At 42.8% G+C, this 25,767-nt stretch overlaps 1 protein-coding gene and 3 non-coding genes across 5 annotated transcripts in view; all 4 read right to left on the bottom strand.

Annotated features, from left to right (window-relative positions):
- Positions 1-25,767, bottom strand: part of atg16l1 (autophagy related 16 like 1) — a 64,193-nt gene that overhangs the window by 4,317 nt on the left and 34,109 nt on the right. Inside the window, exons 9-19 of one of the 2 annotated variants that reach the window (XM_014159976.3) lie at positions 25,504-25,566; positions 25,179-25,223; positions 23,727-23,829; positions 16,860-16,965; positions 10,512-10,582; positions 7,551-7,622; positions 5,194-5,314; positions 4,881-4,986; positions 3,121-3,270; positions 2,698-2,745; positions 2,299-2,400 (exon numbers count right to left, since the gene is read on the bottom strand). In XM_014159976.3, the coding sequence (XP_014015451.1) occupies positions 2,299-2,400; positions 2,698-2,745; positions 3,121-3,270; positions 4,881-4,986; positions 5,194-5,314; positions 7,551-7,622; positions 10,512-10,582; positions 16,860-16,965; positions 23,727-23,829; positions 25,179-25,223; positions 25,504-25,566 (987 nt within the window). The remainder of the gene's footprint in view (positions 1-2,298; positions 2,401-2,697; positions 2,746-3,120; positions 3,271-4,880; positions 4,987-5,193; positions 5,315-7,550; positions 7,623-10,511; positions 10,583-16,859; positions 16,966-23,726; positions 23,830-25,178; positions 25,224-25,503; positions 25,567-25,767) is intronic. The other variant, XM_014159977.3, reaches the window with a different exon arrangement.
- On the bottom strand, positions 5,532-5,796 carry LOC123729363 (small Cajal body-specific RNA 6). Its single transcript, XR_006761149.1, has one exon.
- LOC123729361 (small Cajal body-specific RNA 6) lies at positions 16,545-16,812 on the bottom strand. Its single transcript, XR_006761147.1, has one exon.
- LOC123729362 (small Cajal body-specific RNA 6) lies at positions 23,339-23,607 on the bottom strand. Its single transcript, XR_006761148.1, has one exon.

The following is a 25,767-nucleotide window of genomic DNA, read 5'->3' as shown; positions in this document are numbered from 1 at the left end:
CACTCCACCAAATCAGGCCTTTATGGTAGAGTGGGCAGACGGAAGCCACTCCTCAGTAAAAGGCACTCATACCATGAGAAACTATATTCCCAGGTCTGATGAAACCAAGCTTGAACTCTTTGGCCTGAATGTCAAGCTTCATGTCTGGAGGAAACCTGGCACCATCCCTACGGTGAAGCATGGGTGGCAGCATCATGCTGTGGGTATGTTTTTCAGCAGCAGGGACTGGGAGACTAGTCAGGATGGAGGGAAAGATGAACGGAGCACAGAGAGTACAGAGAGATCCTTGATGAAAACCTGCTCCAGAGTGCACAGGACCTCAGACTGGGGCGAAGGTTCACCTTCCAACAGGACAATGACCCGAAGCACACAGCCAAGACAATGCAGGACTGGCTTCGGGACAAGTCCCAGCCAGAGCCCGGACTTGAACATCTCCGGAGACACCTTAAAATTAGCTGTGCAGCGACGCTCCACGTCCAACCTGACAGAGCTTGAGAGAATCTGCAGAGAAGAATGGGAGAAACTTCCCAAATACAGGTGTGCCAAGCTTTTAGCGCCATACCAAAGAACAATCAAGGGTTTAATCACTGCCAAATGTGCTTCAACAAAGTGCTGAGTAAAGGGTCTTAATACTTATGTAAAATTTCAGTTTCTTATTTTTTTTAAATACATTTCCCAAAAAAATCTACAAATCCGTTTTTGCTTTGTGATCATGTAAGGTATTGTGTGAAGATTTATGAGGGGGAAAAAACAATTATTTCAATTTTAGAATACGGCTGTAACCTAACAAAATGTGGAAAAAGTCAAGGGGTCTGAATACTTTCCAAATGCACTGTATATTTAAGCAATAAGGCCTGAGGGGATGTGGTATACGGCCAATATAGCACAGCTAAGGGCTGGTCTTATGCACGATGCAGTGCGGAGTGCTAGGACACAGCCCTGAGCCGTGGTATATTGGCCATATATCACAAACCTGAGGTGCCTTATTGCTATTATAAAACTTGTTACCAACGTAATTAGAACAGTAAAAATAGATTTGTCACACCCGTGGTATAGCCTTCCCTGTAGCTCAGTTGGTAGAGCATGGTGTTTGCAACGCCAGGGTTGTGGGTTCGATTCCCACGGGGGGCCAGCACATAAAAAAAAAAATGAAATGTATGCATTCACTAAGTCGCTCTGGATAAGAGCGTCTGCTAAATGACTAAAATGTAAATGTAATAGCATGGCTTTCAGCCAAATCAGCATTCAGCGCCCAACCCAACCAATTTATATTGGCTGATACCTCCTGCCGACCTGGATGAAATTCTGTGATATTTCCTTAACCCATAGCAGTGGTATCAGCCAATATAAACTTTGAAGAGTCTAGAACTGTCAACATGTACTTTTTCTCTGCCAACAAGAGTAATGAACAGCAACAACCCCATAGTAGAATAGTTTACCTAGGTATTTACCTAGTCAGCTTGTCGTTGTGTGTGTTCTATGTGAGAAATAAATATTCCTTGAGGTGCATTCAAGATGCAAGTGCCACAAGGAGAGAAACATGTATTCTGATAAGCAGTCAATGCACATTTAATGCAATTGCAGTACATTTTTTTAAGCAATTTTGTTAAGGGAATCCCGGCTTTCCATGGCTACTACTTTTCTTTCTCAACTCCTAAAAAGGAGCGATCAGCGCTCTATATGAGCATGGTTTAGGCGCACTTAGCCTCCACAATTCACTGTGTGCATAGGTGAGACCAGGGGATAAATCTAACACATTCACTGTGTTTATGTAAAGTTTTTTTGTGGGGACATTAAACACATTGATCATGTTTAGAGTTTGGGATCTAGCTAATGATTAGCCCAATTGAGTATGTATATGGTTAACCCTATGTTTCAGCCTATTTAATTATATTTAAGACGGTGTCAACATAATTCTACTTTCATTCATTATTGAGTAGAATGTCCTAATAAAAACTCGCCAGAACTGACTCACAGTCCTTATACAAAAAAAAAAAAAAAAAAAAAAAGGCTCCAGGTGGTTAACCCTCCACTAATCCTTACCCGAACCCTTGCCACTACTGCTAGAATTCTATGGGAAACACTACAAAGTCCAACCCAGTTCACTACTTCAAAATGGTAAAAGTCCTCAATGGCACTGCCCAAGTTAAAACAGGCTTTGTGGTACTACAGCTGTCTATCCAGGTCTATGGCTTACCCTCTCAAATCCTGAACCTGAAACCATTAAAAAAAGTGCAAAACTGACTAGAAAGCAGCGTCGAAGGGAGACTTGATCCTACTCCAGAAGTTCAAACTGACCAGTGGTTCTTGTCCAGGGTGCGCTCCAACTTGCCCGTCAGGACGTTCCACACATACAAGGCGCCGTCTGCAGAGCCCCCCGCCACGTAACTGCCATCGGGACTGAGGAGTACACAAGGCAATGGTAGGGTCAAAACAAGGGGCTCAAATGGAGAGTCATGGGACTATGGTTGGAGAGGTGAGCATGTGCACACTTGCATGGAGAAAGGTAGGGAACTTGACCATGACCGATGTTAGTAAAACTATAAACCAATAATTGCCATTTGGGACACAGTCCAATCTATTCCCTACAGTGAACTACCTTTGACCAGGCCCAATGGGCTCTGGTCAAAGTAGTGCACTATGTAGGGAATAGGATGCCATTTATGACACAAACTTGGTGTAAAATGTGTCACTCACCTGAAGGTAACTCGGGTCCAGTCAGCGCCACACTTGAAGCCCTGAGCACTGGGAGGAGAGATGAGAGCACACTTAACATAAACCTCCAACACCACTAATCCGCATCAGACCTGGGTTCAAATAGTATTTGGTTTCCTTTGAAATACTTTGAGTGTTTGATTGCGCCTGGAGTGCCAGACATGCAGGGTTTGCACTATTAGGACAATTCCATTGCCTACATATTCACCAATAAGAATAAAGAGAATCTCTGACTACCAACACAATCACCTCAGATTGCTTAATTGACAATATGGGTAAGGCTCTGCATACCTACAAATATATTATAAAGAAAACCCTGAGCAGTGGCTTGACACAGCAATTGGTGTGTGGCAGTCAAGTGAGTGAGCTGTAGTCTACAGTCCTAGAGCACTGACGTCCCCGTACCTGAAGGTCTGGCGGATCGCGTTACTGCGCAGGTCGATGATCTTAACCAGGTCGTCCCGGGAGCAGGTGAGCAGCTCGGTGCGGTCGTGGTTCAGGTCAAGAGATGTGACTCGGCCCAGGAGCTCCAGCTCACGGACAATACTCTCCGCTCTAAAAAAAAAAAAAAAATTACATGAATACCCAGACGCCGCAAGCTAAAGAATTATAACAGTGTTACGAGAGGGGGGCATTCATTAGAGCACACCGTAGCAAAAGGAGTTTATTGGACACTCATGTAGGTCCCTCCCAGTTTAGGCATGTATGCTTCCACTTGGTTCCTAGCGAATACATCCCAGGACAAAAAGCCAGTGTCATGACAAGAAAACAACACTTTAGGCAAAGAGCCCATACAACCATTGCCCATGACACAAATGCACTGGGTATGTATGAAATTCCCCAGCTGGGTTCTCCACTTCCATTATTTGGATATTCCCCTTTAGCAGCATGAGAGCTACTTGTTCCCCTTTTCTAGCATGAGTACTACTTTTAAGTTTGTCATGTTTAACTTACAAAAAAATCCATGGTAAGGTGCATGCTAATCGGTTAGGAATTTAAGCAAAGTCAGGAGGACAAACTGGCTAAATTAGCTAGCTAGCCATGTAGCTTATTAGCTTGCTATAGCCATTGACATTTATTTTTCCATTTTAGATTGTTTTTTTTGTATGTTTAACTAGCTGAAGTTAGAACTTTGCTAAATGTATAGTTATGTTTGTCTGCATTGCCATGGAGTTGACTAGCAGCAGGTTCAGTGGATGGACTAAGCAGGGGCAACACTTTATTGCTTGTTTGCTGATTAATCTCAGTACAGCTATGACAGTCAACACGCAACAAGCTATAGGAGATGAGGAAATAAAAAAATAAAAATTTTGGGGGGGGAAATGTTTGAAATTGTGCTTCATATGAAATCTATTTCATGTCCATGTTGCTCATTATTGCACCAGTGTCTCATACCCCTCTCCATTTCCAGCAACATCGCTCAGCGATATTGCCATTGTATCATAGCCTTAAGGGGGTACTGTAAAATGTACATTTTCCCCAAACTCTTACATGTTCCGGAATTCTGTTCAGTTTTATTTAGCCTTGTTTTTGATTATTTTGTATTTTTCTGCTCAAAATTACAATTATTTAGAGAGAAACAAGTCCATGTCAAGGCTTAAATCAGATGACCTTTTGAGGTCTGGGCAAAAAAAAAAAAAAAAGTTATTTGAGTGTAATTCCCCTTTAATTCCACATCTAGAAGAGAAGAATGCATTTGCCTAGCGAAGTTTCTGTACTGCTGCTGCTAATTTCATGGAAGATTTTAAAAAACAAATGGGAAGCATACATTAAGCATTACTAGGGATATGGTTAGGTTTACAGTTTTGGTCAGATTAAAGGGGCAATCTGCAGTTGCGCCATCCATTTTCTGACTTCGAAATTAATAATATGTACCTATTGATTCTTAAAGAAAATAATTTGAATGCCTCATCAGAACCCCAAATATAAGCTTGTTTACTACAATGTTTGTAAACAAAGTAAATGTACAAAAACACTATATAGCTTCAAAATATGGTTAAAACTGATATCATGGATGGTAAATCCTATTTCTCCAGCCCTATCCCACAGTATTTTATAGAAATAGGGGCGGGGAAATCGCTTGATTGTTTCACCTGTGGATTGCCCCTTTAAGGTTAGTTGGACGTCTACAACCCATCTATTGGGGACTATCCCTCCACACTCACCTGATGTCCCAGAACCGCACCTTCTTATCAAAATGGCCGCTCATGACACACTGCTCTGTGCAGACTATGTCATTACAGCTGGACCCAGCAAACACAGTCTTCATGCCTGAGGAAGAAACAGACTGGGGGTTCCTAACAAGTAAAACTAATCCGCAATGAGTAGACCATACATTGAATCTGCGTTAAAATCTTAAGCCATTTTGTGTGCGTGAAAAAAAAAGAAAAAAAAAACATTAAAAGGGAAACCAGAGACAAGGAGGAACATAAACAAAATGCTAACACTAAAGGGGATAAGAAAAAAGTCAACTCTTACAGACTTTGCTGCGCAGGTCCCACAGTTTCAGAGTCCTGTCGTAGCTCCCGGAGACGATACGAGCGTTGTCCAGGAGAAAGCGAGCCGCCAGGACCTTGCCGCTGTGGCCTGTCAGCGTGTGCTGGGGGGAACGAATGAAAACAAGCGTTTATTGGCCAAGTTCAGATAGTGTTTCACTGTTTGAGCGTTTTCTTCCATTTCGTGCCTAGTGAACACAACCTTGTCCAGCACAATCTCTGGGCCGTAGTCGGAGCCTGTAACTAGGCCTGGAGATTTTCACCAAGTCACGTTAAGGTGAAGGAAAACTCATGGCCCTTTGTATTTGAGAACACAGGTGCGGTCTCAGTTGAAAAGTTGAGATCAGCGGCCCAGCCCCATACCACATCCTGATACTCCTTAGTGATTGACGGACGTCCAACAGAACCACAGTGACTCCATGGTCTCTTAAAGACACAGGATGTGACGTCATTCTCTATGTCAGCAGCCCCTGTGTCCAACAATGCACAACTAGAGCAGGCTGGGAATAGAGCAGGGGCTGTTAGGAGCCAATGGATAGCAGGCAGTGGAACTGGGCATCAGACCTTTTACATCACATCATTGACCATCAGCATAGGACTTCAGCCGTCTCTCAAACACAGCCTAAACAAAGTTATTTTAGGCTCCGAAAGGGGCTTATGTTCTTATGTACAGTGCATTCGGAAAGTATTCAGACCCCTTGACTTTTCATATTTTGTTACATTACAGCCTTATTCTAAAATTGATCTACAAACACAATACCTCATAACGACAAAGCAAAAACAGGTTACACATTTTTGCAAATGTATTAAAAAAACTGAACTCCCACTTACATAAGAATTCAGACCCTTTTTACTCAGTATTTTGTTGAAGCACTTTTGGCAAAGATTACAGCCTCAAGTCTTCTTGGTTATGACGCTACAAGCTTGGAACACCTGTATTTGGGGAGTTTCTCCCCATTCTCCTCTGCAGATCCTCTCAAGCTCTGTCAGGTTGGATGGGGAGCATCGCTGCACAGCAATTTTCAAGTCTCTCCAGAGATGTTCGATCGGGCTCTGGCTGGGCCACTTGCATTGTCTTGGCTGAGTGCTTAAGGTCGTTGTCCTGTTGGAAGGTGAACCTTCACCCTGGAGCAGGTTTTCATCAAGGATCTCTGTACTTTGCTCCGTTCATCTTCCCCTCGATCCTGACCAGTCTCCCAGCCCCTGCTGCTGAAAAACATCCACACAGCATGATGCTGCCACCACGCTTCACTGTAGGGATGGTATTGGCCAGGCGATGAGCGGCGCCAGGTTTCCTCCAGACGTGATGCTTGGTATTCAGGCCAAAGAATTCAATATTGGTTACATCAGACCTGAGAATCTTGTTTCTCATAGTCTGAGTGTTCTTTAGGTGCCTTTTGGCAAACTCCAAGCGGGCTGTCATGTGCCTTTTACTGAGGAGTGTCTTCCGTCTGGCCACTACTATAAAGGCCTGATTGGTGGACCGCTGCAGATATGGTTGTCCTTCTGGAAGGTTCTCCCATCACAGAGGAACTCTGGAGCTCTGTCAGACTGACCATCGGGTTCTTGATCACCTCTGACCAAGGCCCTTCTCCCCAAATTGCTCAGTTTGGCCGGGCGGCCAACTATAGAAAGAACCTTGGTGGTTCTAAACTTCTTCCATTTTTACGAATGATGGAGGCCACTGTTCTTGGGGACCTTCAATGCTGCAGAAATTGTTTGGTACCTTTCCACAGAACTGTGCCGACGTAATCCTGTCTCGGAGCTCTACGGACAATTTCTTCAACATCATGTCTTGGTTTTTGCTCTGACATGCACTGTCAACTGTGGGACCTTATACAGACAGGTGTGTGCCTTTCCAAATCATGTCCAATCAATTGAATTTACCACAAGTGGACTCCAAGTTGTAGAAACATCAAGGATGATCAATGGAAACAGGATGCACCTGCGCTCAATTTCGAGTCTCATAGCAAAGGGTCTGAATACTTAAGTAAGGTTTCTCTTAGTTTTATATATGTGCAAACATTTCTAAAAACCTGTTTTCGCTTTGTCATTATAGGGTATTGTGTAGATTGATGAGGAAAATATTTAATTTAATCCATTTTAGAATAAGGCTGTAACGACATGTGGAAAAAGTGAAGGGGTCTGAATACTTTCCTAATGCACTGTATGTATTGAGCTTGTCTGATGCTTTAAGCGCACTGTTTGATTAAATCATTATTACACACAAATGACTCAAGAGGGAGTCAGAGATGAAGATAGCCTAACCAGGAGAAGAAAAAAATATAAAATAATAATTTGTTCTGGATGTATAGAAGGGCCCTTCTGAGGCATACTTACCCTCAGTCTGTAGTCATCCACAGTCCAGATCCTACTGGCAAAGTCATTGGATGCAGCCAGCAAGTAGGAGCCCTGAGACACACATCACCCAGTTAAACAGTGGAGTGGAAGAGCATCATTGCAGTCAGACGTAGGTCATTCAATTACATTTTCTAAACCTGAACTGAGGCCCAATGAAAAAGAAACAAGAAATCTAGCTCAAAGTGAGACAAAAAAAAGTACATTTTCAGAAAAGACCATGGTCACAAAACCCCAAAGATGGACAATCGTGACTCATTAAACTTGCTGTGCAAGTATCCACAAGCAAAAAAACAAACAAGGCAGCAGTTAACATGTCGTCCCCCACACATAATGCAGCCCTTGGGCCAATTATTGAAAACATATCAAGTTCAAAAGGGAAAGGAGATATGCTTGTTCAAAGTTTGTAAGTGTCAGATCCCTATAGAAAAACATGTAATTCACAAGTTTGTAAAAATTGGGATAGTGGTACCATATATCGTGTGTGACTAACGTACGTATGAACGGAGACAGATCCAGTGTCTCCCCTCGGATTTCTATTACTGGTCATGCTGCAGAGCAGGGTTGGGGTCAATTCCATTTAGACCTTCAATTTCTGAAATGTAATTTATCCCAACCCTGCTGCAGAGGTAGCAAAACAGAAGGCAGAGGTTGCCTGTGACCTGAATAGGGGAAATTAGGTCTTGCCTGAAATGGCAGCCTATTTCCGATAAAGTGCGCTTCACTTTATAGGGCAGGGTCCTTTTTACTTTCATTATTGTTGGACATGACTAAAAACACAAGCAAATCAGCCCCCCCCCCCCACCCCCACACACACACACACAATACCCCATAGTGACAAAGCAAAACACAGTAAATGTCACATTTACACAAGTATGTATTCAGGACCCTTTACTCAGTAATTTGTTGAAGCAACTTCGGAAGCAATTAAAGCCTCAAGTCTTCTTGGGTATGACTCTACAAGCCTGGCACACCCGTATTTGGGGAATTTCTCCCATTCTTTTCTGCAGATCCTTTCAAGCTCTGTCAGGTTGGATGTGGAGCGTCGATGCACAGCTATTTTTAGCTGTCGTCTCCAGAGATGCTCGATTGGGTTCAAGTTCGGGCTCTGGCTGGGCACTCAAGGACATTCAGAGACTTGTCCCAAAGCCACTCCTGCGTTGTCTTGACTGTATACTTAGGGTCGTTGTCCTGTTGGAAGGTGAACCTTTGCCCCAGTCTGAGGACCTGAGCAGATAAAAAAAAAAATGGATCTCACTGTACTTCGCTCCATTCAGCTTTCCCTTGATCCTGACTAGTCTCCCAGTCTCTGCCGCTGAAAAACATTCCCACAGCATTCTCCCACCACCATACGTCACCCTAGTGATTGTGCCAGGTTTCCTCCAGACGTGGCGCTCGACATTCAGGCCAATGAGTTCAACCTTGGTTTCATCAGACCAGAGAATCTTGTTTCTCATGGTCTGAGAGTCTTTAGGTGACATTTGGCAAAATCTAAGCGGGCTGTAATGTGCCTTTTACTGAGGAGTGGCTTCCGCCACTACCATAAAAGGCCTGATTGATGGAGCGCTGCAGAGATTGTTCAGGAAGGTTCTCCCATCTCCACAGAGGAACTCTGGAGCTCTATCAGAGTAACCATCGGGTTCTTGATCACGTTCTCCCCCAACTGATCAGTTTGACCGGGCGGCCAGCTCTAGGAAGAGTCTTGGTGGTTACAAACTTCTTCCATTTAAGAATGGAAGCCACAGTGTTCTTGTGGACCTTCAATGCTGCAGAAATTGTTTGATACCCTTCCCCAGAGCTGAGCTCTCCAGACAATGCCTAAGACCTCATGGCTTGGTTTTTGCTCTGACATGCACTGTCAACTGTGGGACCTTTACACACAGGTGTGTGAGCGCGCCTTTCCAAATCATGTCCAATCAATTGAGTTTACCACAGGTAGACTCCAATCAAGTTGTAGAAACATCAAGGATGAACAATGGAAACAGAATGCACCTGAGCTCAATTTTGAGTCTCATAGTAAAGGGTCTGAATACTTATGTTAATAAGATGTTTCTTATTTAATACATTTGCAAAAATGTCTAAAAACCTGTCTTCACTTTGTCATTACGGGGTATTGTGTGTAGATTGATGAAGAAAATATTTAAATACATTTTAGAATAAGGCTGTACTGTAACGAAATGTGGAAAACGTCAAGGGGTCTGAATGCACTTTATATACAAAAAGTGGACACCCCTTCAAATTAGGGGATTCAGCCATTTCAGCCACACCCGTTACTGACAGGTGTATAAAATCGAGCACACAGCCATGCAATCAATCTCCATAGAAAAACATTGTCAGTAGAATGGCCTTACTGGAGCGCTCAGTGAATTCCAACATGGCACCGTCATAGGATGCCATCTTTCCAACAAGTCAGTTCGCCAAATTTCTGCCCTGCTAGAGCTGCCCCGGTCAACTAAGTGCTGTTATTGTGAAGTGGAAACATCTAGGAGCAACAAAGGCTCAACCACAAAGTGTTAAGCCACACAAGCTCACAGAAAGTGACCGCCGAGTGCTAAAGCTGGAAGCAACGTCAGCACAAGAACTGTTCATCTGGATCTTCATAAAATGGGTTTCCATGGCCGAGCTGCTGCATTCAAGCCTAAGATCACCATGAACAATGCCAAGCATCGGCTGGAGTGGTGTAAAACAGGAGCAGTGTAAACACATTCTCTGGAGTGATTAAATCACGCTTCACCGCCAGGCAGTCCGACGGACAAATCAGGGTTTTGCGGATGCCAGTAGAACGCTACCTGCCCGAATGCATAGTGCTAACAAAATTTTGGTAGAGGAGCAATAATGGTCTGGGGCTGTTTTCATGGTTCAGACTAGGCCCCTTCTAGTTGATGATACATGATATAGGGTGCATTTTAGACAGGCTAGGAGATTAATCAGGATGACACTCACAGCACTGTCAAACTCTATACTGGTGATCCCGGCGTTGCTGCCAGTCAGAGCACCCTTCGGCTCACAGCGACCTGCATACAGGAAGAAAACAGGGATATTCATTAGTGCACACCGTAGCAAAAAAATGTTGCATAAGAAAACGTTTAGCAATCATAACAAGCTTTTCTTATTGGACAAATTCAGGTTAGTTTATCGCCGTTTCCATCCATTTGCTTCCTTTGGAATTTACCCCAGACCCATAACTAATCGGTGCCTTAGGAAGTCCCTGACCATTCTACTCAAATCTTAGAGACAAAAATGGCAGTAAATTTGAAAGGGGGTGATGTCTGGGCCGTGTTAAATTGTAGCACGCGACGGAAAAATAAAATTAGCGTTTCATTACATTTACATTTAAGTCATTTAGCAGACGCTCTTATCCAGAGCGACTTACAAATTGGTGCATTCACCTTATGATATCCAGTGGAACAACCACTTTACAATAGTGCATCTAAATCTTTAAAGGGGGGGGGTTAGAAGGATTACTTTATCCTATCCTAGGTATTCCTTAAAGAGGTGGGGTTTCAGGTGTCTCCGGAAGGTGGTGATTGACTCCACTGTCTTGGCGTCGTGAGGGAGCTTGTTCCACCATTGGGGTGCCAGAGCAGCGAACAGTTTTGACTGGGCTGAGCGGGAACTGTGCTTCCTCAGAGGTAGGGAGGCGAGCAGGCCAGAGGTGGATGAACGCAGTGCCCTTGTTTGGGTGTAGGGCCTGATCAGAGCCTGAAGGTATGGAGGTGCCGTTCCCTTCACAGCTCCGTAGGCAATCACCATGGTCTTGTAGCGGATGCGAGCTTCAACTGGAAGCCAGTGGAGAGAGCGGAGGAGCGGGGTGACGTGAGAGAACTTGGGAAGGTTGAACACCAGACGGGCTGCGGCGTTCTGGATGAGTTGTAGGGGTTTAATGGCACAGGCAGGGAGCCCAGCCAACAGCGAGTTGCAGTAATCCAGACGGGAGATGACAAGTGCCTGGATTAGGACCTGCGCCGCTTCCTGTGTGAGGCAGGGTCGTACTCTTTTTTGTTTCCTATTGGACGAGCTCAGGTAGTCCCCCCCTTCAATCCGTTTTCTTTTGGTGACTAATGAACAAGACCCAGGATAGACTGCTACAACACAGAACAAAAGAGTACCCATTAAAATACACACCAACTGAACACAGGCAACCATTTCAAATTACAAGCATTGGGCCATTCTATGCAGCTATGGTGAATAATCTGCATTGATATTAGGGGTGTGAACGTTTAAACGGAAATTGGGATCCTTAATTTTAAGAGACATTGCAAGCAAAGAAATTGCGAAATACAGCTTTTTATTGCCAATAGATGGGCCTAGTGTATGGTTCTGACTCAGTCTGCCTGGTGGCCAACCTGCCTATACTTTGCCCCTCCCCCCTCTCGCCATCCCTCGCTATGAAAGATGTGTGCGTCTCAGAAGTACGGCAACTAATCAGTCTCCTCCGTTCCAAAAACATTTAATCTTTGGAGTCGATTCCTAGTGGACGATTCCTACCAAAAAAGTCCTTCCCTGGCTTTTCCAAAAAGTTTCTATTTTGCATTACTTATTTTTCAGAATTTTTAAATCAAACAGAAATGTACTGAGAATTTTGTTAATTTTTTCATACCCATTCACAACTTAACCCACAAAGACAACGCGCTGTACGACATTGGTACCCAGCCAGGTGCAAAATACCTCACTGAATGACAAATGTGACCCGTTTCAGGAAACTAGGCGTATGACGCAAGTCACGACTTCACAGGAGAGCCGTTTGAACATAATTTTTTTTATCAAAATATGTTTGTTTTTTTGCAGAAATGTCTACTGGAACATATGAACTTTCATGTGCCTTAAACTGTATGCCATCTGTAACTACAATTGTGAAATTACGAGCCTTGTTGGTTAAGCCACAGAAAGACAGCACTCCTCCCACTAGCCATTGTTAGCTGCGATAATGAGTGAGCTGGACATGCCGCGAGGGGAGTTCGGATTAGTCTGCCATATAGAAGGCTTCTGTCCATTTGAGCTGGTCAGTCTGTTGGTAATCCTGTTGAAAGCGGCTTTTTTTAAATGTATAGTGGAACTGCATAAGTATTGCTCTCCACTTTCTGGAGGATCAAGTTTTGAAATCAGTGGAATTACAGTATGATAGCTAGAGAGACAGAGAAAACACGTGTCTCCTGATCACATCTTCAAACAAAGGGCAACCGTGGCATGGCATCTGTGAAGGGGAGACGCTTCCATCATGCATGATGATGTATACGGGTAAGATAGTCTAGCTAGCTACATTTTCAGATATTACACATTTCGAATTGAGTGGTTTCATTTCAAACTAAAGTGCACTGTTAGCTGGCTGGCTCCCTAGCTAATGTGTATGACATTGGTATCCCAGAACCGTTTGCTTTGCTAGCTAACATTAGGCTCTAACATTGAACTTGGTTGGTTAGCTCCCAACAGATTCATGCAGGATAGTAACGACATGATTTGGCACTATGTTCATTGTTGTTTAACTAGCTAACGATACCTGGCTGGCTTGGTAGCTAACGTTACGTGTGTGATCTTACACACCATTTACCTAGCTAGGTTCATTGTTTACTTAGCTAGCTACATGTCTTAAGCTAAAGTGTACTGTTAGCTAGCTAGCTAACGTTAACTGGCTGGCTCCCTAGCTAACTTTACATGTATGACATTATAACACCCGTTGAATATGGCTGGTGTCAGTAAAGGTCGGCAAAAAAACGGAATGAAATTGCCAGCAGAGCAGGTTAGGCTGTTTTCATGTTATCTAGTGGTAAACAAATCATTGGCCAGAGCATCAAGTGTACGCTCCGAGAGCGAAACGAGATGGGTGGGGCTAAAGCTTAAGAGGGTGTGAACAATGCTGCATGGGTGAAGACAACGAACTCTTCACTAGACAAAACATTCAAAGACCATTTTCTCAAAAGTGAGTTTACAAGTTTAACTTAAAGCAGAATTACTTTCCCATTGTTCCTCAAAAATGCAGTGTATATGACATGCCATTTTGTAGCTCTGATTATCTACTTTTATCCAATGTAAAAATCATAAATTCAAATTTTGCTACATAAAACCAAATCCAGGTGGTGAGTCAAATGGATTAATGGGCAATAATCGTGGACATTACTTGACAATTGAATTTAAATTAGGCCTAACTGAATGCTTATTTATCAGCATTGGCGCTCACGTTTAAAGCAAATAATTTGATCGCACACCTTACGGGTAAATAGACACTCCTGTTTTAATTTGTGAAAAGCAGCAGTTAGGGTACCGCTTTATTTACTATAAGAGAAAGGAAAACATGCTACGTATTGCAGTAGGCCTTTAGAATATTGCAAAACATATGCTTGACTCTATCCGAGTTGATGCGTGAGGGGAAGCAAATGATAGCCAGCCTGTGCAGCCGGCCCATCAAAACCACATTTAAAGTATACAGAAACTAATTTCACACATAAGAGTTAGCCTAAAGACCAAATTAAATTGACAATAGTCTGATGAGTGACAATATTATCAGTTGTCAAATTGTACATGAAGAGATGGGCGCAGCTTGGAATTGACAGATGCAGGGAAAGGAGCATCACCATTAAATCCTGCTTCAGAAAGACTCCATGCAGGTAAAACTTTTTGATTTCTATATAGTATCAGAAATAGCATATTCTGCAGTTTGTGACACTTACAGTTGTCAAATAACAAATTCAAAAGGTGCAGCTCTATTTCCAAATATAACTTTTCCCAAGAATATCCACACTGTACATGAATTCAGCACCACTCACACAGCAGCATTGCTCTGGCTATTACGCAAAGACTAGTAACTTAAAATATGCTATTCTGTTTTTTTTACACATTCTTATTTCCACAATGTTTCTTTAAACCTGCCAAAACAAAATAATGGATTTGTTTGTGATGGATTTAACTCTTGAACTAGCGTTTTTTTAAACTTAAAACCTATTATTTGGGATAGGGGGCAGTATTTTCACAGCCAGATAAAAAAAAAACGTACCCGATTTAATCTGGTTACTACTCCTGCTCAGAAACTATCAGTTTATAATTAGTTAGCATATAATTAGTAGATTTGGATAGAAAACATTCAAAAGTTTCTAAAACTGTTTGAATGGTGTCTGAGTATAACAGAACTCATATGGCAGGCCAAAACCTGAGAAGATTCTATACAGGAAGTGCCCTGTCTGAATTTGTTCTCCTTCTAGGGCATCTCTATCAAAAATACAGCATCTCTGCTGTAACGTGACATTTTCTAAGGCTTCCATTGGCTCTAGGAAGGCGCCAGAAAGTGGAATGAGAGCTCTCCAGTCTCTGGGCGAAAAACAGCAGGGGTTTTTGTGAGTGGTCCTGCTGAGAACAATGACACTGAGGCGCGCGTCCACGAGACGACTCAATTTTTTTATTTCAGTGTTTGAATGAACACAACGTCGTCCGGTTGGAATATTATCGCTATTTTACGAGAAAAATCTCATAAAAATTGATTTTAAACAGCGTTTGACATGCTTCGAAGTACGGTAATGGAATATTTTGAAATCTTTTGTCACGAAATGCGCCGGCGCGTCACCCTTAGGATAGTGTCTTGAACGCAAGAACAAAACGCCGCTATTTGGATATAACTATGGACTATTTCGAACCAAAACAACATTTGTTGTTGAAGTAGAAGTCCTGGGAGTGCATTCTGACGCAGAACAGCAAAGGTAATCCAATTTTTCTTATAGTAAATCTGAGTTTGGTGAGGGCCAAACTTGGTGGGTGTCAAATTAGCTAGCCGGGCTATGTACTCAGAATATTGCAAAATGTGCTTTCACCGAAAAGCTATTTTAAAATCTGACACCGCGATTGCATAAAGGAGTTCTGTATCTATAATTCTTAAAATAATTGTGTTTTTTGTGAACGTTTATCGTGAGTAATTTAGTAAATTCATCGGAAGTGTTCGGTGGGTATGCTAGTTCTGAACATCACATGCTAATGTAAAAAGCTGGGTTTTGATACAAATATGAACTTGATTGAACAAAACATGCATGTATTGTATAACATAATGTCCTAGGAGTGTCATCTGATGAAGATCCAAAGGTTAGTGCTGCATTTAGCTGTGGTTTTGGTTTTTGTGACATATATGCTTGCTTTGAAAATGGCTGTGTGATTATTCTTGGGAGGGTACTCTCCTGACAATCTAATGTTTTGCTTTCGCTGTAAAGCCTTTTTGAAATCGGACAGTGTAGTTAGATTAACGAGAGTCTTATCTTTAAATTGGTGTAAAATAGTCATACGTTTGAGAAATTGAAGTTATAGCATTTGTATTTCGCGCCACGCTATACCATTGGATATTGGTGAGGCGCTCCGCTAGTGGAACATCTGTCCCTAACAGGTTACCCAGCAGTCTCCAAATCTCATAGGCTTTCTGTTCTACCCGATAATAGATTACACAGTGTCCCGGGTCTAAATCAGTCCCTGATAATATGGGAAAAATGAAAAAAATGTAACTGGCTTCGACGTTCAGAGTTGAGGGCCTTTAAGTAAAAAAAACTAATGCCATTATTGTTAAAAAATAAAAATAAAAGTTAATAAGTTTTAGTATTCTAATGTGATCTTCATAAACAACCAAATGATTTTTCTTTGGATCACATAATTGAAATGTATTCATTGGACTGTTAGAATGTTGAGTCATTGGCTGGAAAAGGGGATCCCGAGTGGCGCAGTGGTCTAAGGCACTGCATCTCAGTGCAAGAGATGTCACTACAGTCCCTGGTTCGAATCCAGGCAGTACCACATCCGGCTGTGATTGGGAGTAACATTGTGCAAAGCACTATTGGCCCAGCGTCGTCCAGGTTTGGCCGGGGTAGGCCGTCATTGTAAATAACAATTTGTTCTTAACCGATTTAAAGATGTTTTTCTTTGCGTTTTAATGGAAAGACTAAGAATAAAATGGTCACATACCTAATTGACATAATCCCATTTGGTGCACTCTAATCATTCTCCTGTCATGAAGGTCTCAGCTTGAAAACTTTAGATCATCTACCTATCCCAAACCCACACCCTGATACTCCTTGGTGATTAGTCATGTTGGATGTCCATCATCACTGTGACGCCTTGGTCTCAGAGACACAGGATGCGAGGTCATCCTCTCTGTCAGCAGCCCCTGTGGCCAACGATGCACAACTAGAGCATGCTGGGAGTAGAGCAAGGGCTGCTGGGAGCAGAGGGGACAATGGGAAGGGACTTGGGCAATCAGACCTTTTACATTTCATCACTGACCTCCAGATCAACAAGTCACACACTTTCCTCATACAAAACGACACATACCTGAGACCACCTCCCACAGTTTGACCCTGCGGTCCATCCCTCCGGTGGCCAGGAGTCGGGAGCCTGGGCTGAACCGCACCGCATTCACTTCCCCATCATGGGCTTCCTGAACAGACAAATGCCACACACAGTGGGTGACCAGAGGTCATCAGGGTCATTCGTGTTGATATAGGCACACACACAACTGAACATTTTTCAAAAAGTGGTTTGCGACAGAAAACGTCTTATTTGCAGAATTCGTCCATTTGGTGGCTAATAAAAAAAAAAGAAAAAAAAAAAGCTTTTCACAGTAAATACAGGTGGCGGCTGAAGATACGGAGGTTGTTTTTAAACCACAAACAAATGTCATACACACTGTCAATTGGTCCACAGTTTCTTTGAAAGTCCATAAAAGCCATGTGTGACTAGCTTCAGGAAACTAGCCGTATGTCGCCTAGTTTGTTTTTGCAGAAATGCCTTCTGGAACATGAACTTTCATGTGCCTGTATGCCACCTGTAAATACGAATAAAGTTGTTAAATTACGAGCCTAGTTGGTTTAGCCACAGAAAAAGACAGGAACCTTCCCGCTAGCCTTGATTGGCTGAGATAATGAATGGGCTGGACATGCCAAGAGATGATTTTCAGATTTGTCTGCCGTGTAACACGCTTCAGTCTATAATATGAGCAACTCGTGTAGATAATCCTTTCTACTGCAGTTTTGAAAGATGTAATGTTAGCCATGGAGAACTGCAAATGTGTTGCTACTGCTCTAAACCAGAGTGACTTGTCAACAGGCCAAGCAAGCTGTACAAACAAAACAGGACGTATTATTTATTGAAAAGGGTTGCATTCTGTCATGAAGCGTTCATCCATGTATACGGGTAAGAGACTAGCTACAGTTTCAGTTTTGAAGTGACTATGCATAGATAAAACAGCGAGTAGCAGCATCGTACAAAGGTGTGGGGGTCAATGTAAATTGTCCCCTGGCGATTTTATTAATTGTCCGGCAGTCTTATGGCTTGTGTTGCTAGTACTCTATGGCTTGGGATCATGGTTCATTGTTTAGCTAGCTACATGTAAACAAAAGACTCCACTTCGCCAGATGTTTACAGCTATCTACTGTATAATAACGCAAAAATATTTGTATCTGGAATTTGTCTTTCAGTATCAGTCGAACACGCCTGACTCTCCTCCACCAGTTATACAAGGAGATTGGTCTAATGCAGGGCAAAGGCCGGCCCCCCGACATCATGCTCAGATCAAAGAATTTGCGATAGTAAAGTTTGAAAAACGTATTTGTTATTCAAATTAAAAGCCCAATGAATACTCGCCTGTGGAACAATTTAACTCCCCTCACGTGACATTTATTTTGAAGCCACGTATAAATAACTGCACGAGGACACGTCACAGTTACAAATAGTAGCTAGCTAGAAATTGTGCAAAAATGTATTAATGATTTCAAAGAAAAAGGAAAGTATATAATGAATGTAGGGTGTTCCAGCAAGAGTGGACATTGAAATATTTATTCATTGAGGTATCAGGGAAGGCTGTGTGCCTAGTGTGCAAAGAGAGCATTGCTGATTTGAAAGACTACAACTTGTCCCGACACTTCCAGACGAAGCATGCAGAGAAATATCATATGTCGTCTGAGCAGAGGGCAAGTGCATCCAAAGAGTTGCTTTCTCAGTTGCTAAAGCAGCAAGGACTTTTCACAAAACTGCATTCAGCAAACGATGGAATTGTGTGAGCTCGCTATGTACTGTCGCACAAGATTGCTAAACATAGCAAGCCATTCGCTGAGGGCGAATTCATTAAAGAAGTTTAAATTTACTCTGCAGCAATACTTTGCCCCGACAAGAAAGAGCCATTTCAAAATGTTTTCCTGTCAAGACAAACAGTGACACGGCGTGTTGAGGACACCGTAGAGAAGTTGAAAGACAAGGTAAAGGATTTCACTGATTTCTCTTTGGCTTTGGATGAGAGCAGTGCCTTTGACACAGCGCAGTTATTGATATTCTAACCCCAGACTTTGACATTAGAGGAGCTTACTTCAGTGCAGTCAATGAAGAGCACAACCACAGGGAAAGTTTTATTGGAGGTGGTAAATAAGTGTGGGGCAAAAGCTGGGACTGAGTTTTGAGAAGTTATCCACTGTGACCACTGATGGGTGCCCAAATTTGACAGGAAAAAACATTGGCCCTTTCAAAAGGATACAAGTAGCTGAGCTGAACCCAGATGAGAAAATTATTTTCCTGCATTGCATTATTTATCAGGAGGTGCTCTGTAAATGACCCATGTTGTGGATAGTCACTAAAGCGGTAAACTTCATAAGAGCAGATTCTTTAAACCACAGGCAGTTTGTCTCACTGATGGAAGAGAGAGAGAGAGTCAGGTCATGCAGATCTCCCCTACCACACAAACGTGATATGGCTGAGTTTGGGGAAGGTGCTTAGAAAGGTGTGGGACCTGAAGTCAGAGATTGCTGAGTTTTTGCAAATGAAAGGATAATGTGGATTTCCCTCAACTGCAAGATAAAGAATAGCTGGCTGATTTTGCCTTCACCGTGGACATCACAGCCCTCATGAATGAACCGAATTCCAAACTACAAGGGAAGGGCCTTTTTGCACATCAGATGTACATTCTTGTCAAAGCCGTCAAGGGAAAATTACTCCTGACCCGCCAAGTTGAAGCCAACAATCTCACCCACCTTCTGACACTATAGTGAGTTAGTCGTTTAGGATTTTCAAAGTCTTGGCAAATGACATGTTGGTTTCCTCTCCAACTTCAATGTGGATAACGCTCACACTGACCTGCAACTTGAGCTTATCGATCTTCAGTCTGATGCAGCGATTGGAGAACTATTCAAAACAATGTCACTGACAAGGTTCTATGCATCTCTCGATGAACAAAACTTTCCAAAGATTAGGAGTCACGCTAAGAAGATGTTTGTACTGTTTGGGTCAACCTATGTATGTGAACAGACATGTTCAGTGATGAGATAAGTCAAGGCACAAATATCTTACCGACTCACCTCTCAGCAATCCTGCGCATAGCGATGTCAGAAACTATACCAGACTTCACAGCTTTAGTCAATGCCCATCAGCAACTTCACTCCTCACACTGAGTATTTTAACTGTAATGTTGAGCTCCCTCTCTCGTGTTTTTGTGCATACGCGTTAAGAGTTCTGTCCGTGATGTTGAATGCAGTGTACTTTTCCCTGCGTGTAGTTCATTGCATGTTTAATAATGAAAATACCTACCAAAAGGCAAACGTGGATGTGGTTTATTTCTGTGCATGTTAAAACAGTAGCATATCTGGATGGGATTTACAGTTGATATATCTGTCAACAGTCAGATTCTGGCCCACGATGGCAAACATATATTCTAATGTTGGCCTTGGAAAATAATTGCCCAGGCCTGGTCTAATGCCTCCCATCGAAAAGAGAGCTGCACCAAGCAAGCAGAGGTTACACCTGAAGCATGAGGACTTGCAGTGAGTTGTGAACTTCATTAACAACTACGTAGAGGATAATGCAATAGTATTACCAGGACGCCACCCAGGGCAAATACTTTGGTGACAAGCTGCTGCCATCTCATGTGACAAAAGCAGTGGTGTGGCATTTACAAGGAATCGAAACACTTGTTAGGTAAAGTATAAACAATACGTTTTGATTATTTAATTTACCTCCAACATGGTTGGCACTACTTTTACTGATCTCACATTTCTGTATTTTCCAGAGGTATGTGTAGTTAGGCTGTCTTCCTTCAGGAACATGTGGGAAAATTGTTGCCCCACATCAAGCTCAGGACAGACCTGCAGTTGTCTCTGGGGGTCCCTATTGAACCACCAAGCAAAGATGTCAGGACGCATTACAGCTTTGATTTTGCGCAACAAGCAAGCAACATTTCCTCCTTTATACTAATTAAGGACATAGACTGATGGGTTCTGATTTTCAAAAACTTGAAAATATGAAATATACTTATTCATACCACTGAGGGAGAGGGGAATATATAACGTTTATATTCTATCAGGATATGTTATTGTTAGCCATCAAGGATCCTATGGGAGGAGAAGAGACAGTTTGGTAAAGTCACCATGATCGTCATGAGTTGGGGAGGAGTGAGGAATATGGGCAGAAGTCAGGTTAGATGAAGTGAGGAAGAACATAAACAGAGGTGTATTGGCTGTTCAGATGTGTAAGCAGGGGCTGAGCATAGGAGAAAGGGTTAAATACCAGTGCTTGTGTGAATAGGTTTGTCTTATGCAGCTGTATGACCCAGTGGGTGAATAAACTTAGTTTAAACTTTACTAAGCGTCTGAGTTGACTAATTAGAACCTGACACACACACATAGGAAGCAGGCAAATACCTTTCACTGATCTGTGTAAAGACAGATTGACAAAAGAAAAACAATTAAGATTAATTCAAATTGTTATTTTGTTTGAAGGTGCACTATCCTTCTGACCCTATGCAGCCAGGTCTTATCTACTTTTTAAATCCTCACAAGAGTGGCTTGTTTGGTGTCTGCTGTGAAGGAATGCCACAACAAGTCAACTACTTGATTGATGAAGGCATGTCATCCAGCAAAGGCAGCAGCACAGTCAACTACATGCACCATTTCTTCACCAACTACGGAGTTGGGGAAACATGTGGACCTGAATTGTGATAACTGCAATGGCCAAAACAAGAACAAGTTTGTGCTCTGGTATTGTGCCTGGCGGACCATGCACATGCTCTGGACTTTTACTTCCTGATCACAGGCCACACCAAGTTTGCCCCCCAACTGATGCTTCGGCCTCATCAAGCAGCACCTCAGAAAGACCAGCGTGAACACTTTGTCCGTGATTGCTGGTGCTGTGAAGGACAGCACTGTGACAGGAGTCAACATCCCACAGCTGGTTGGACTGTAGGACAGTACGGTGGTGGAAATCTATGGCTGGCAACACCTAACTCCATACTTCAGGCCACTGCCACAGATCAAGCAGTACCAGCACTACAGGTGAATATCATTTATCAAATTGTACGAGGTTATTCTTCTTATCTAAAAATGGGAGGTGAATTGATGGGTGGGGCTGGCTTGGGGCTCCCAAATGGCGCAGCGGTCTAAGACACTGCATCTCAGTGCAAGAGGCTTCACTGCAGTACCTGGTTCGAATCCAGGCTGCGTCACATCCGGCCGTGATTGGGAGTCCCATAGAGCAGCACACAATTGGCCCAGAGTGCTCCGGGTTTGGCCGGGGTAGGCCGTCATTGTAAATAAGAATTTTGTTCTTAACTCACTTGCCTAGTTAAAGGTTAAATAAAATTCATGTTGTGCAAGGTTGTGATGTCTTCAATTGTTTTTGTTATTTCCTGTTTTAAAGCTTCGATGCTCTGGAGCTTGGTGTTGTCGCCGAGGAGCATTCGGACTCAGTCGGGACCAGCGCAGTGCTGACATCCTTCCTCCCATAGATGTTCCGCCTGTACAAGCACCACCTGGACTGGACACAGCTAGACAAGCGTATCTTTTGAGAAGATCAGGGAGATTTGCGACAGAGGCTATGGACATCACACGCCCTGCACCAAAGTCAAGGGCAGGACAGAAACAGGCTCCCTGAATATAGATTCCCTTGTTCATGCGTGGTTCAGACAGACCAGCTCATCACTGGGGGTAAGTTCCCAGTAACCAGCACTATCTGCAGTGCCTCTATTCACATGACTCTTACACACCATCATTCGTTGCTGATACATTTTTTTATTTATTTATCCTTCTGCTCAGCCACTTTACCCCTGATTGTATGCATATCACTCACCTCATCTATCACTGATATGGTTATTGATATTGTTCTTGTACATACTGTATATAAAAAAATATATATTTCTCTACTGGCATTGACACTTTTTCCTTTACATTGACACTTTTTGATATTGCTACTATGCAAGTAACCATTTCACTGTACCAATTACACCTTCTGTAGAGATCCAGCCACTTAGCAAGAGTTTGGATGGGGGTTACAGCATTTCTTTCACATGGACCATCAATTTAGACATGTGTGTCTGGGTAAGTGTCATCTATTTATAACATATTTTTATCTGGACACTTTGTTCACCTGGAATTGTTCATCGTTGTAGGCTACTACTTTCACCACTTAGTCTTACTCTTTACTACACTACTCACTGTTAGCACATGACCTCACATGTGAATCTTTAAAGAGATGGGTGGGGCTGGCTTAAAATGGTGTGAACAATCCTGAATGGGTGTACACAAAGAGCTCTCCAGTAGGTGTCCCAAAACAGTCAAGGGCCATTTTCTCAAAAGTGGGGTTACAAGTTTCATCAACTTTCAAAGCAGTATTACTTTCCCATTGTTCCTCAAATGCAGTGTATGACATGCCATTTTGTAGCTCGGGATAAAAGCAGAGACAAATGTAAAAAACACAATTTCACATTTTGCTACATAAGACTGAATCAAGGCTGCCAATCACATTTCTTTCTCTTCTGCATCGTTTTCTGAAGTCTAGGTCTCAGCTTGAAAACTTGAGATCATCTACCCATCCCAATCCCACAACCCGACACTCCTTGGTGATTGGTCATGTTGGATGTCCATCACTGTGACACCTTGGTCTTTTAAAGAGACACAGGATGCGAGGTCATCCTCTCTGTCAGTAGCCCCTGTGGCCAACGATGCACAACTAGAGCATGCTGGGAGTAGAGCAGGGGCTGCTGGGAGCAGAGGGGACAATGGGAAGGGACTTGGGCAATCAGACCTTTTACATCTCATCATCGACCTTCAGCACCTGACCTAAAAAGACTCCCGCCTTTCATAAAAATGTGTGCATGACCGCATGTGTGAGAGAGATGGCCTGATCTCAAAACACTGTGTAGAAAAGTGAAACCAAGATACTTACAAATACATGGAGGGCAGTGGAGGGAACGCGAACATCGGCACACACTCCGGAGGTCGTTTCCGTGTTTTCGAGTGATGTTCCGTACGAGTTCCCAGGACGACGCCTGCCAACAGAGAGGAGAGCCGTCAAACTAGTAATCACCTCAAACACGCAGACAATCAAAAACAAAAAGCATGGAGGGAAGTCGAAATACAACCATATGTTCACAGAACTCATAGCACAACATGCAATGGTCCCAGGGAAGCCAGTGCATGGTCAGAGAGCAGAGCGATGGAAGTGGGAAGTAGTCAGGGAACTCTTGTCAGGAAGCAAATGGAAGCCAGGGACTTCTAGGATCCCAAATCAGTTGCCGCTAATGGCCAAACTAGACCGCAAGCGTAGCATAGCTGAAACGGTAACCAACGAGACATGCAGAAGCAACTCACAACTGTCTCACTTCATTTTAGTCTGTTTTTATGCTAACGGAAAGGAAAACGCAACACTTGCAGGGTAGTTTCGGAGTAAATCCACACAGGAAATCCTTCAAACAAACTAGGCTACATACTATATGCAATACGCTATAGCCAAGTGACACAGTAGTTAAATAGTGTAGGAGCGGTTGCCAACTGTAAACAACTTTAGCTAGCAAGCTAACCATCATGGAGCTAAACATTTTACTTATTTACAATAAGCCAACAACGGCACCGCTCTTTGCTAACAAACGTAATGCTGCCTCAAACTGATAAGAGAAAGACGTGAAATTACCATGGTATAATAGACTTCATATCTAACAACCCATATACACACATATACGTATACATATATACACACACACACACACACACACAATTTTACTGCTTACCAAAGTTGACTGGCCAACTTAATGATCCTGCTTTATGGAACACCCCAAAGTCTCCACGCTTGTTCACATACAAAGATGCAGGTGCTTTGAAAAGCATGTCAGTATGTGATATTTGCACCCTAATGAGGGTAGACTTACTAGAGGGAGCACTTTGGAATTATCAAACAAATTACTCCATTCACAGATGGAATTAGTCTTACTCAAAACAAGCAATAAAAAAAAGAAAAAGGAAACATTCAGCAAGAGTTCCAGAATTTATGAATTTGCATAAATATGATCAAAAAAGCCATTGAATTACTACCAAAGCAAAAGTTATGCCCGAGACCCCTTTTTAAATCAATCGATCAGTTTAAGATTTGATGGTCAGTCGATAAGTGCCACTGTCATTTCCAGATTTGGCCCTAGATAAATCCAACGTGGGAAACTAATAATCTGACCAAGTGTGTTAATTTGTTTTCACTGAGAAGACAAATTTAATAGTGCCATCATCCTGGATTATTTTTAGTAGCTACATCAAGATGCCTCCTCTAACACACACACACACACACACACACACACACACACACACACACACAGCTGTGAGCCCTACAGACACCACAGTGACGTTTCACCTGGAGTCTGGAGGAAGGAGTCCGGGCTGCACAGACTCAGATACGCTGCAGACGGACAGACAGAGAGAAGCCATCAACAGGATGGACACACCCACCCAAAGGATCCACAGTAACATCAGGGAAAATGTTTGAAAATGTAATGCAAAAGAAAACGAAAAAGCCCTTTCCAGGGGTGTATTCATTAACGCACACTGTTGCAATACTTTCTGCAACTCTTCCGTTTGATGCCTTATGAACACAACCCAGGACAGACGACCAGACAGACACCCATAGAGCGGAAGACTTCAGACTCGCCACACAGAGAACCAAGCAAACGCCTACGTACCCAAATATGTTGGAGATTGAGTCCAACAGACCGCTTTGAGGAGGCTGTCCGGAGATACGTTTACTACGAGAGAGGAACACAGAGAGGGTTATTTCATACGCGACGCAACACCTCCGCCAAAAATATACATTCCGGTCCAGAAACAACCCTAGCCCCTTGTGTAGATTTGAAATATTGAGAATAAAATCAGACTTTGGTTGAAAAACTATTTAGGGTATTTCAATTACTTTCAAGACACATTTGAAAGTACAGCACCAATCAAAA

The sequence above is a fragment of the Salmo salar genome, chromosome 20, assembly GCF_965601325.2.
Source record: "Salmo salar chromosome 20, fSalSal1, whole genome shotgun sequence".
Lineage (NCBI taxonomy): Eukaryota > Metazoa > Chordata > Actinopteri > Salmoniformes > Salmonidae > Salmo > Salmo salar.
This window is presented reverse-complemented; position numbering and strand designations above follow the sequence as displayed.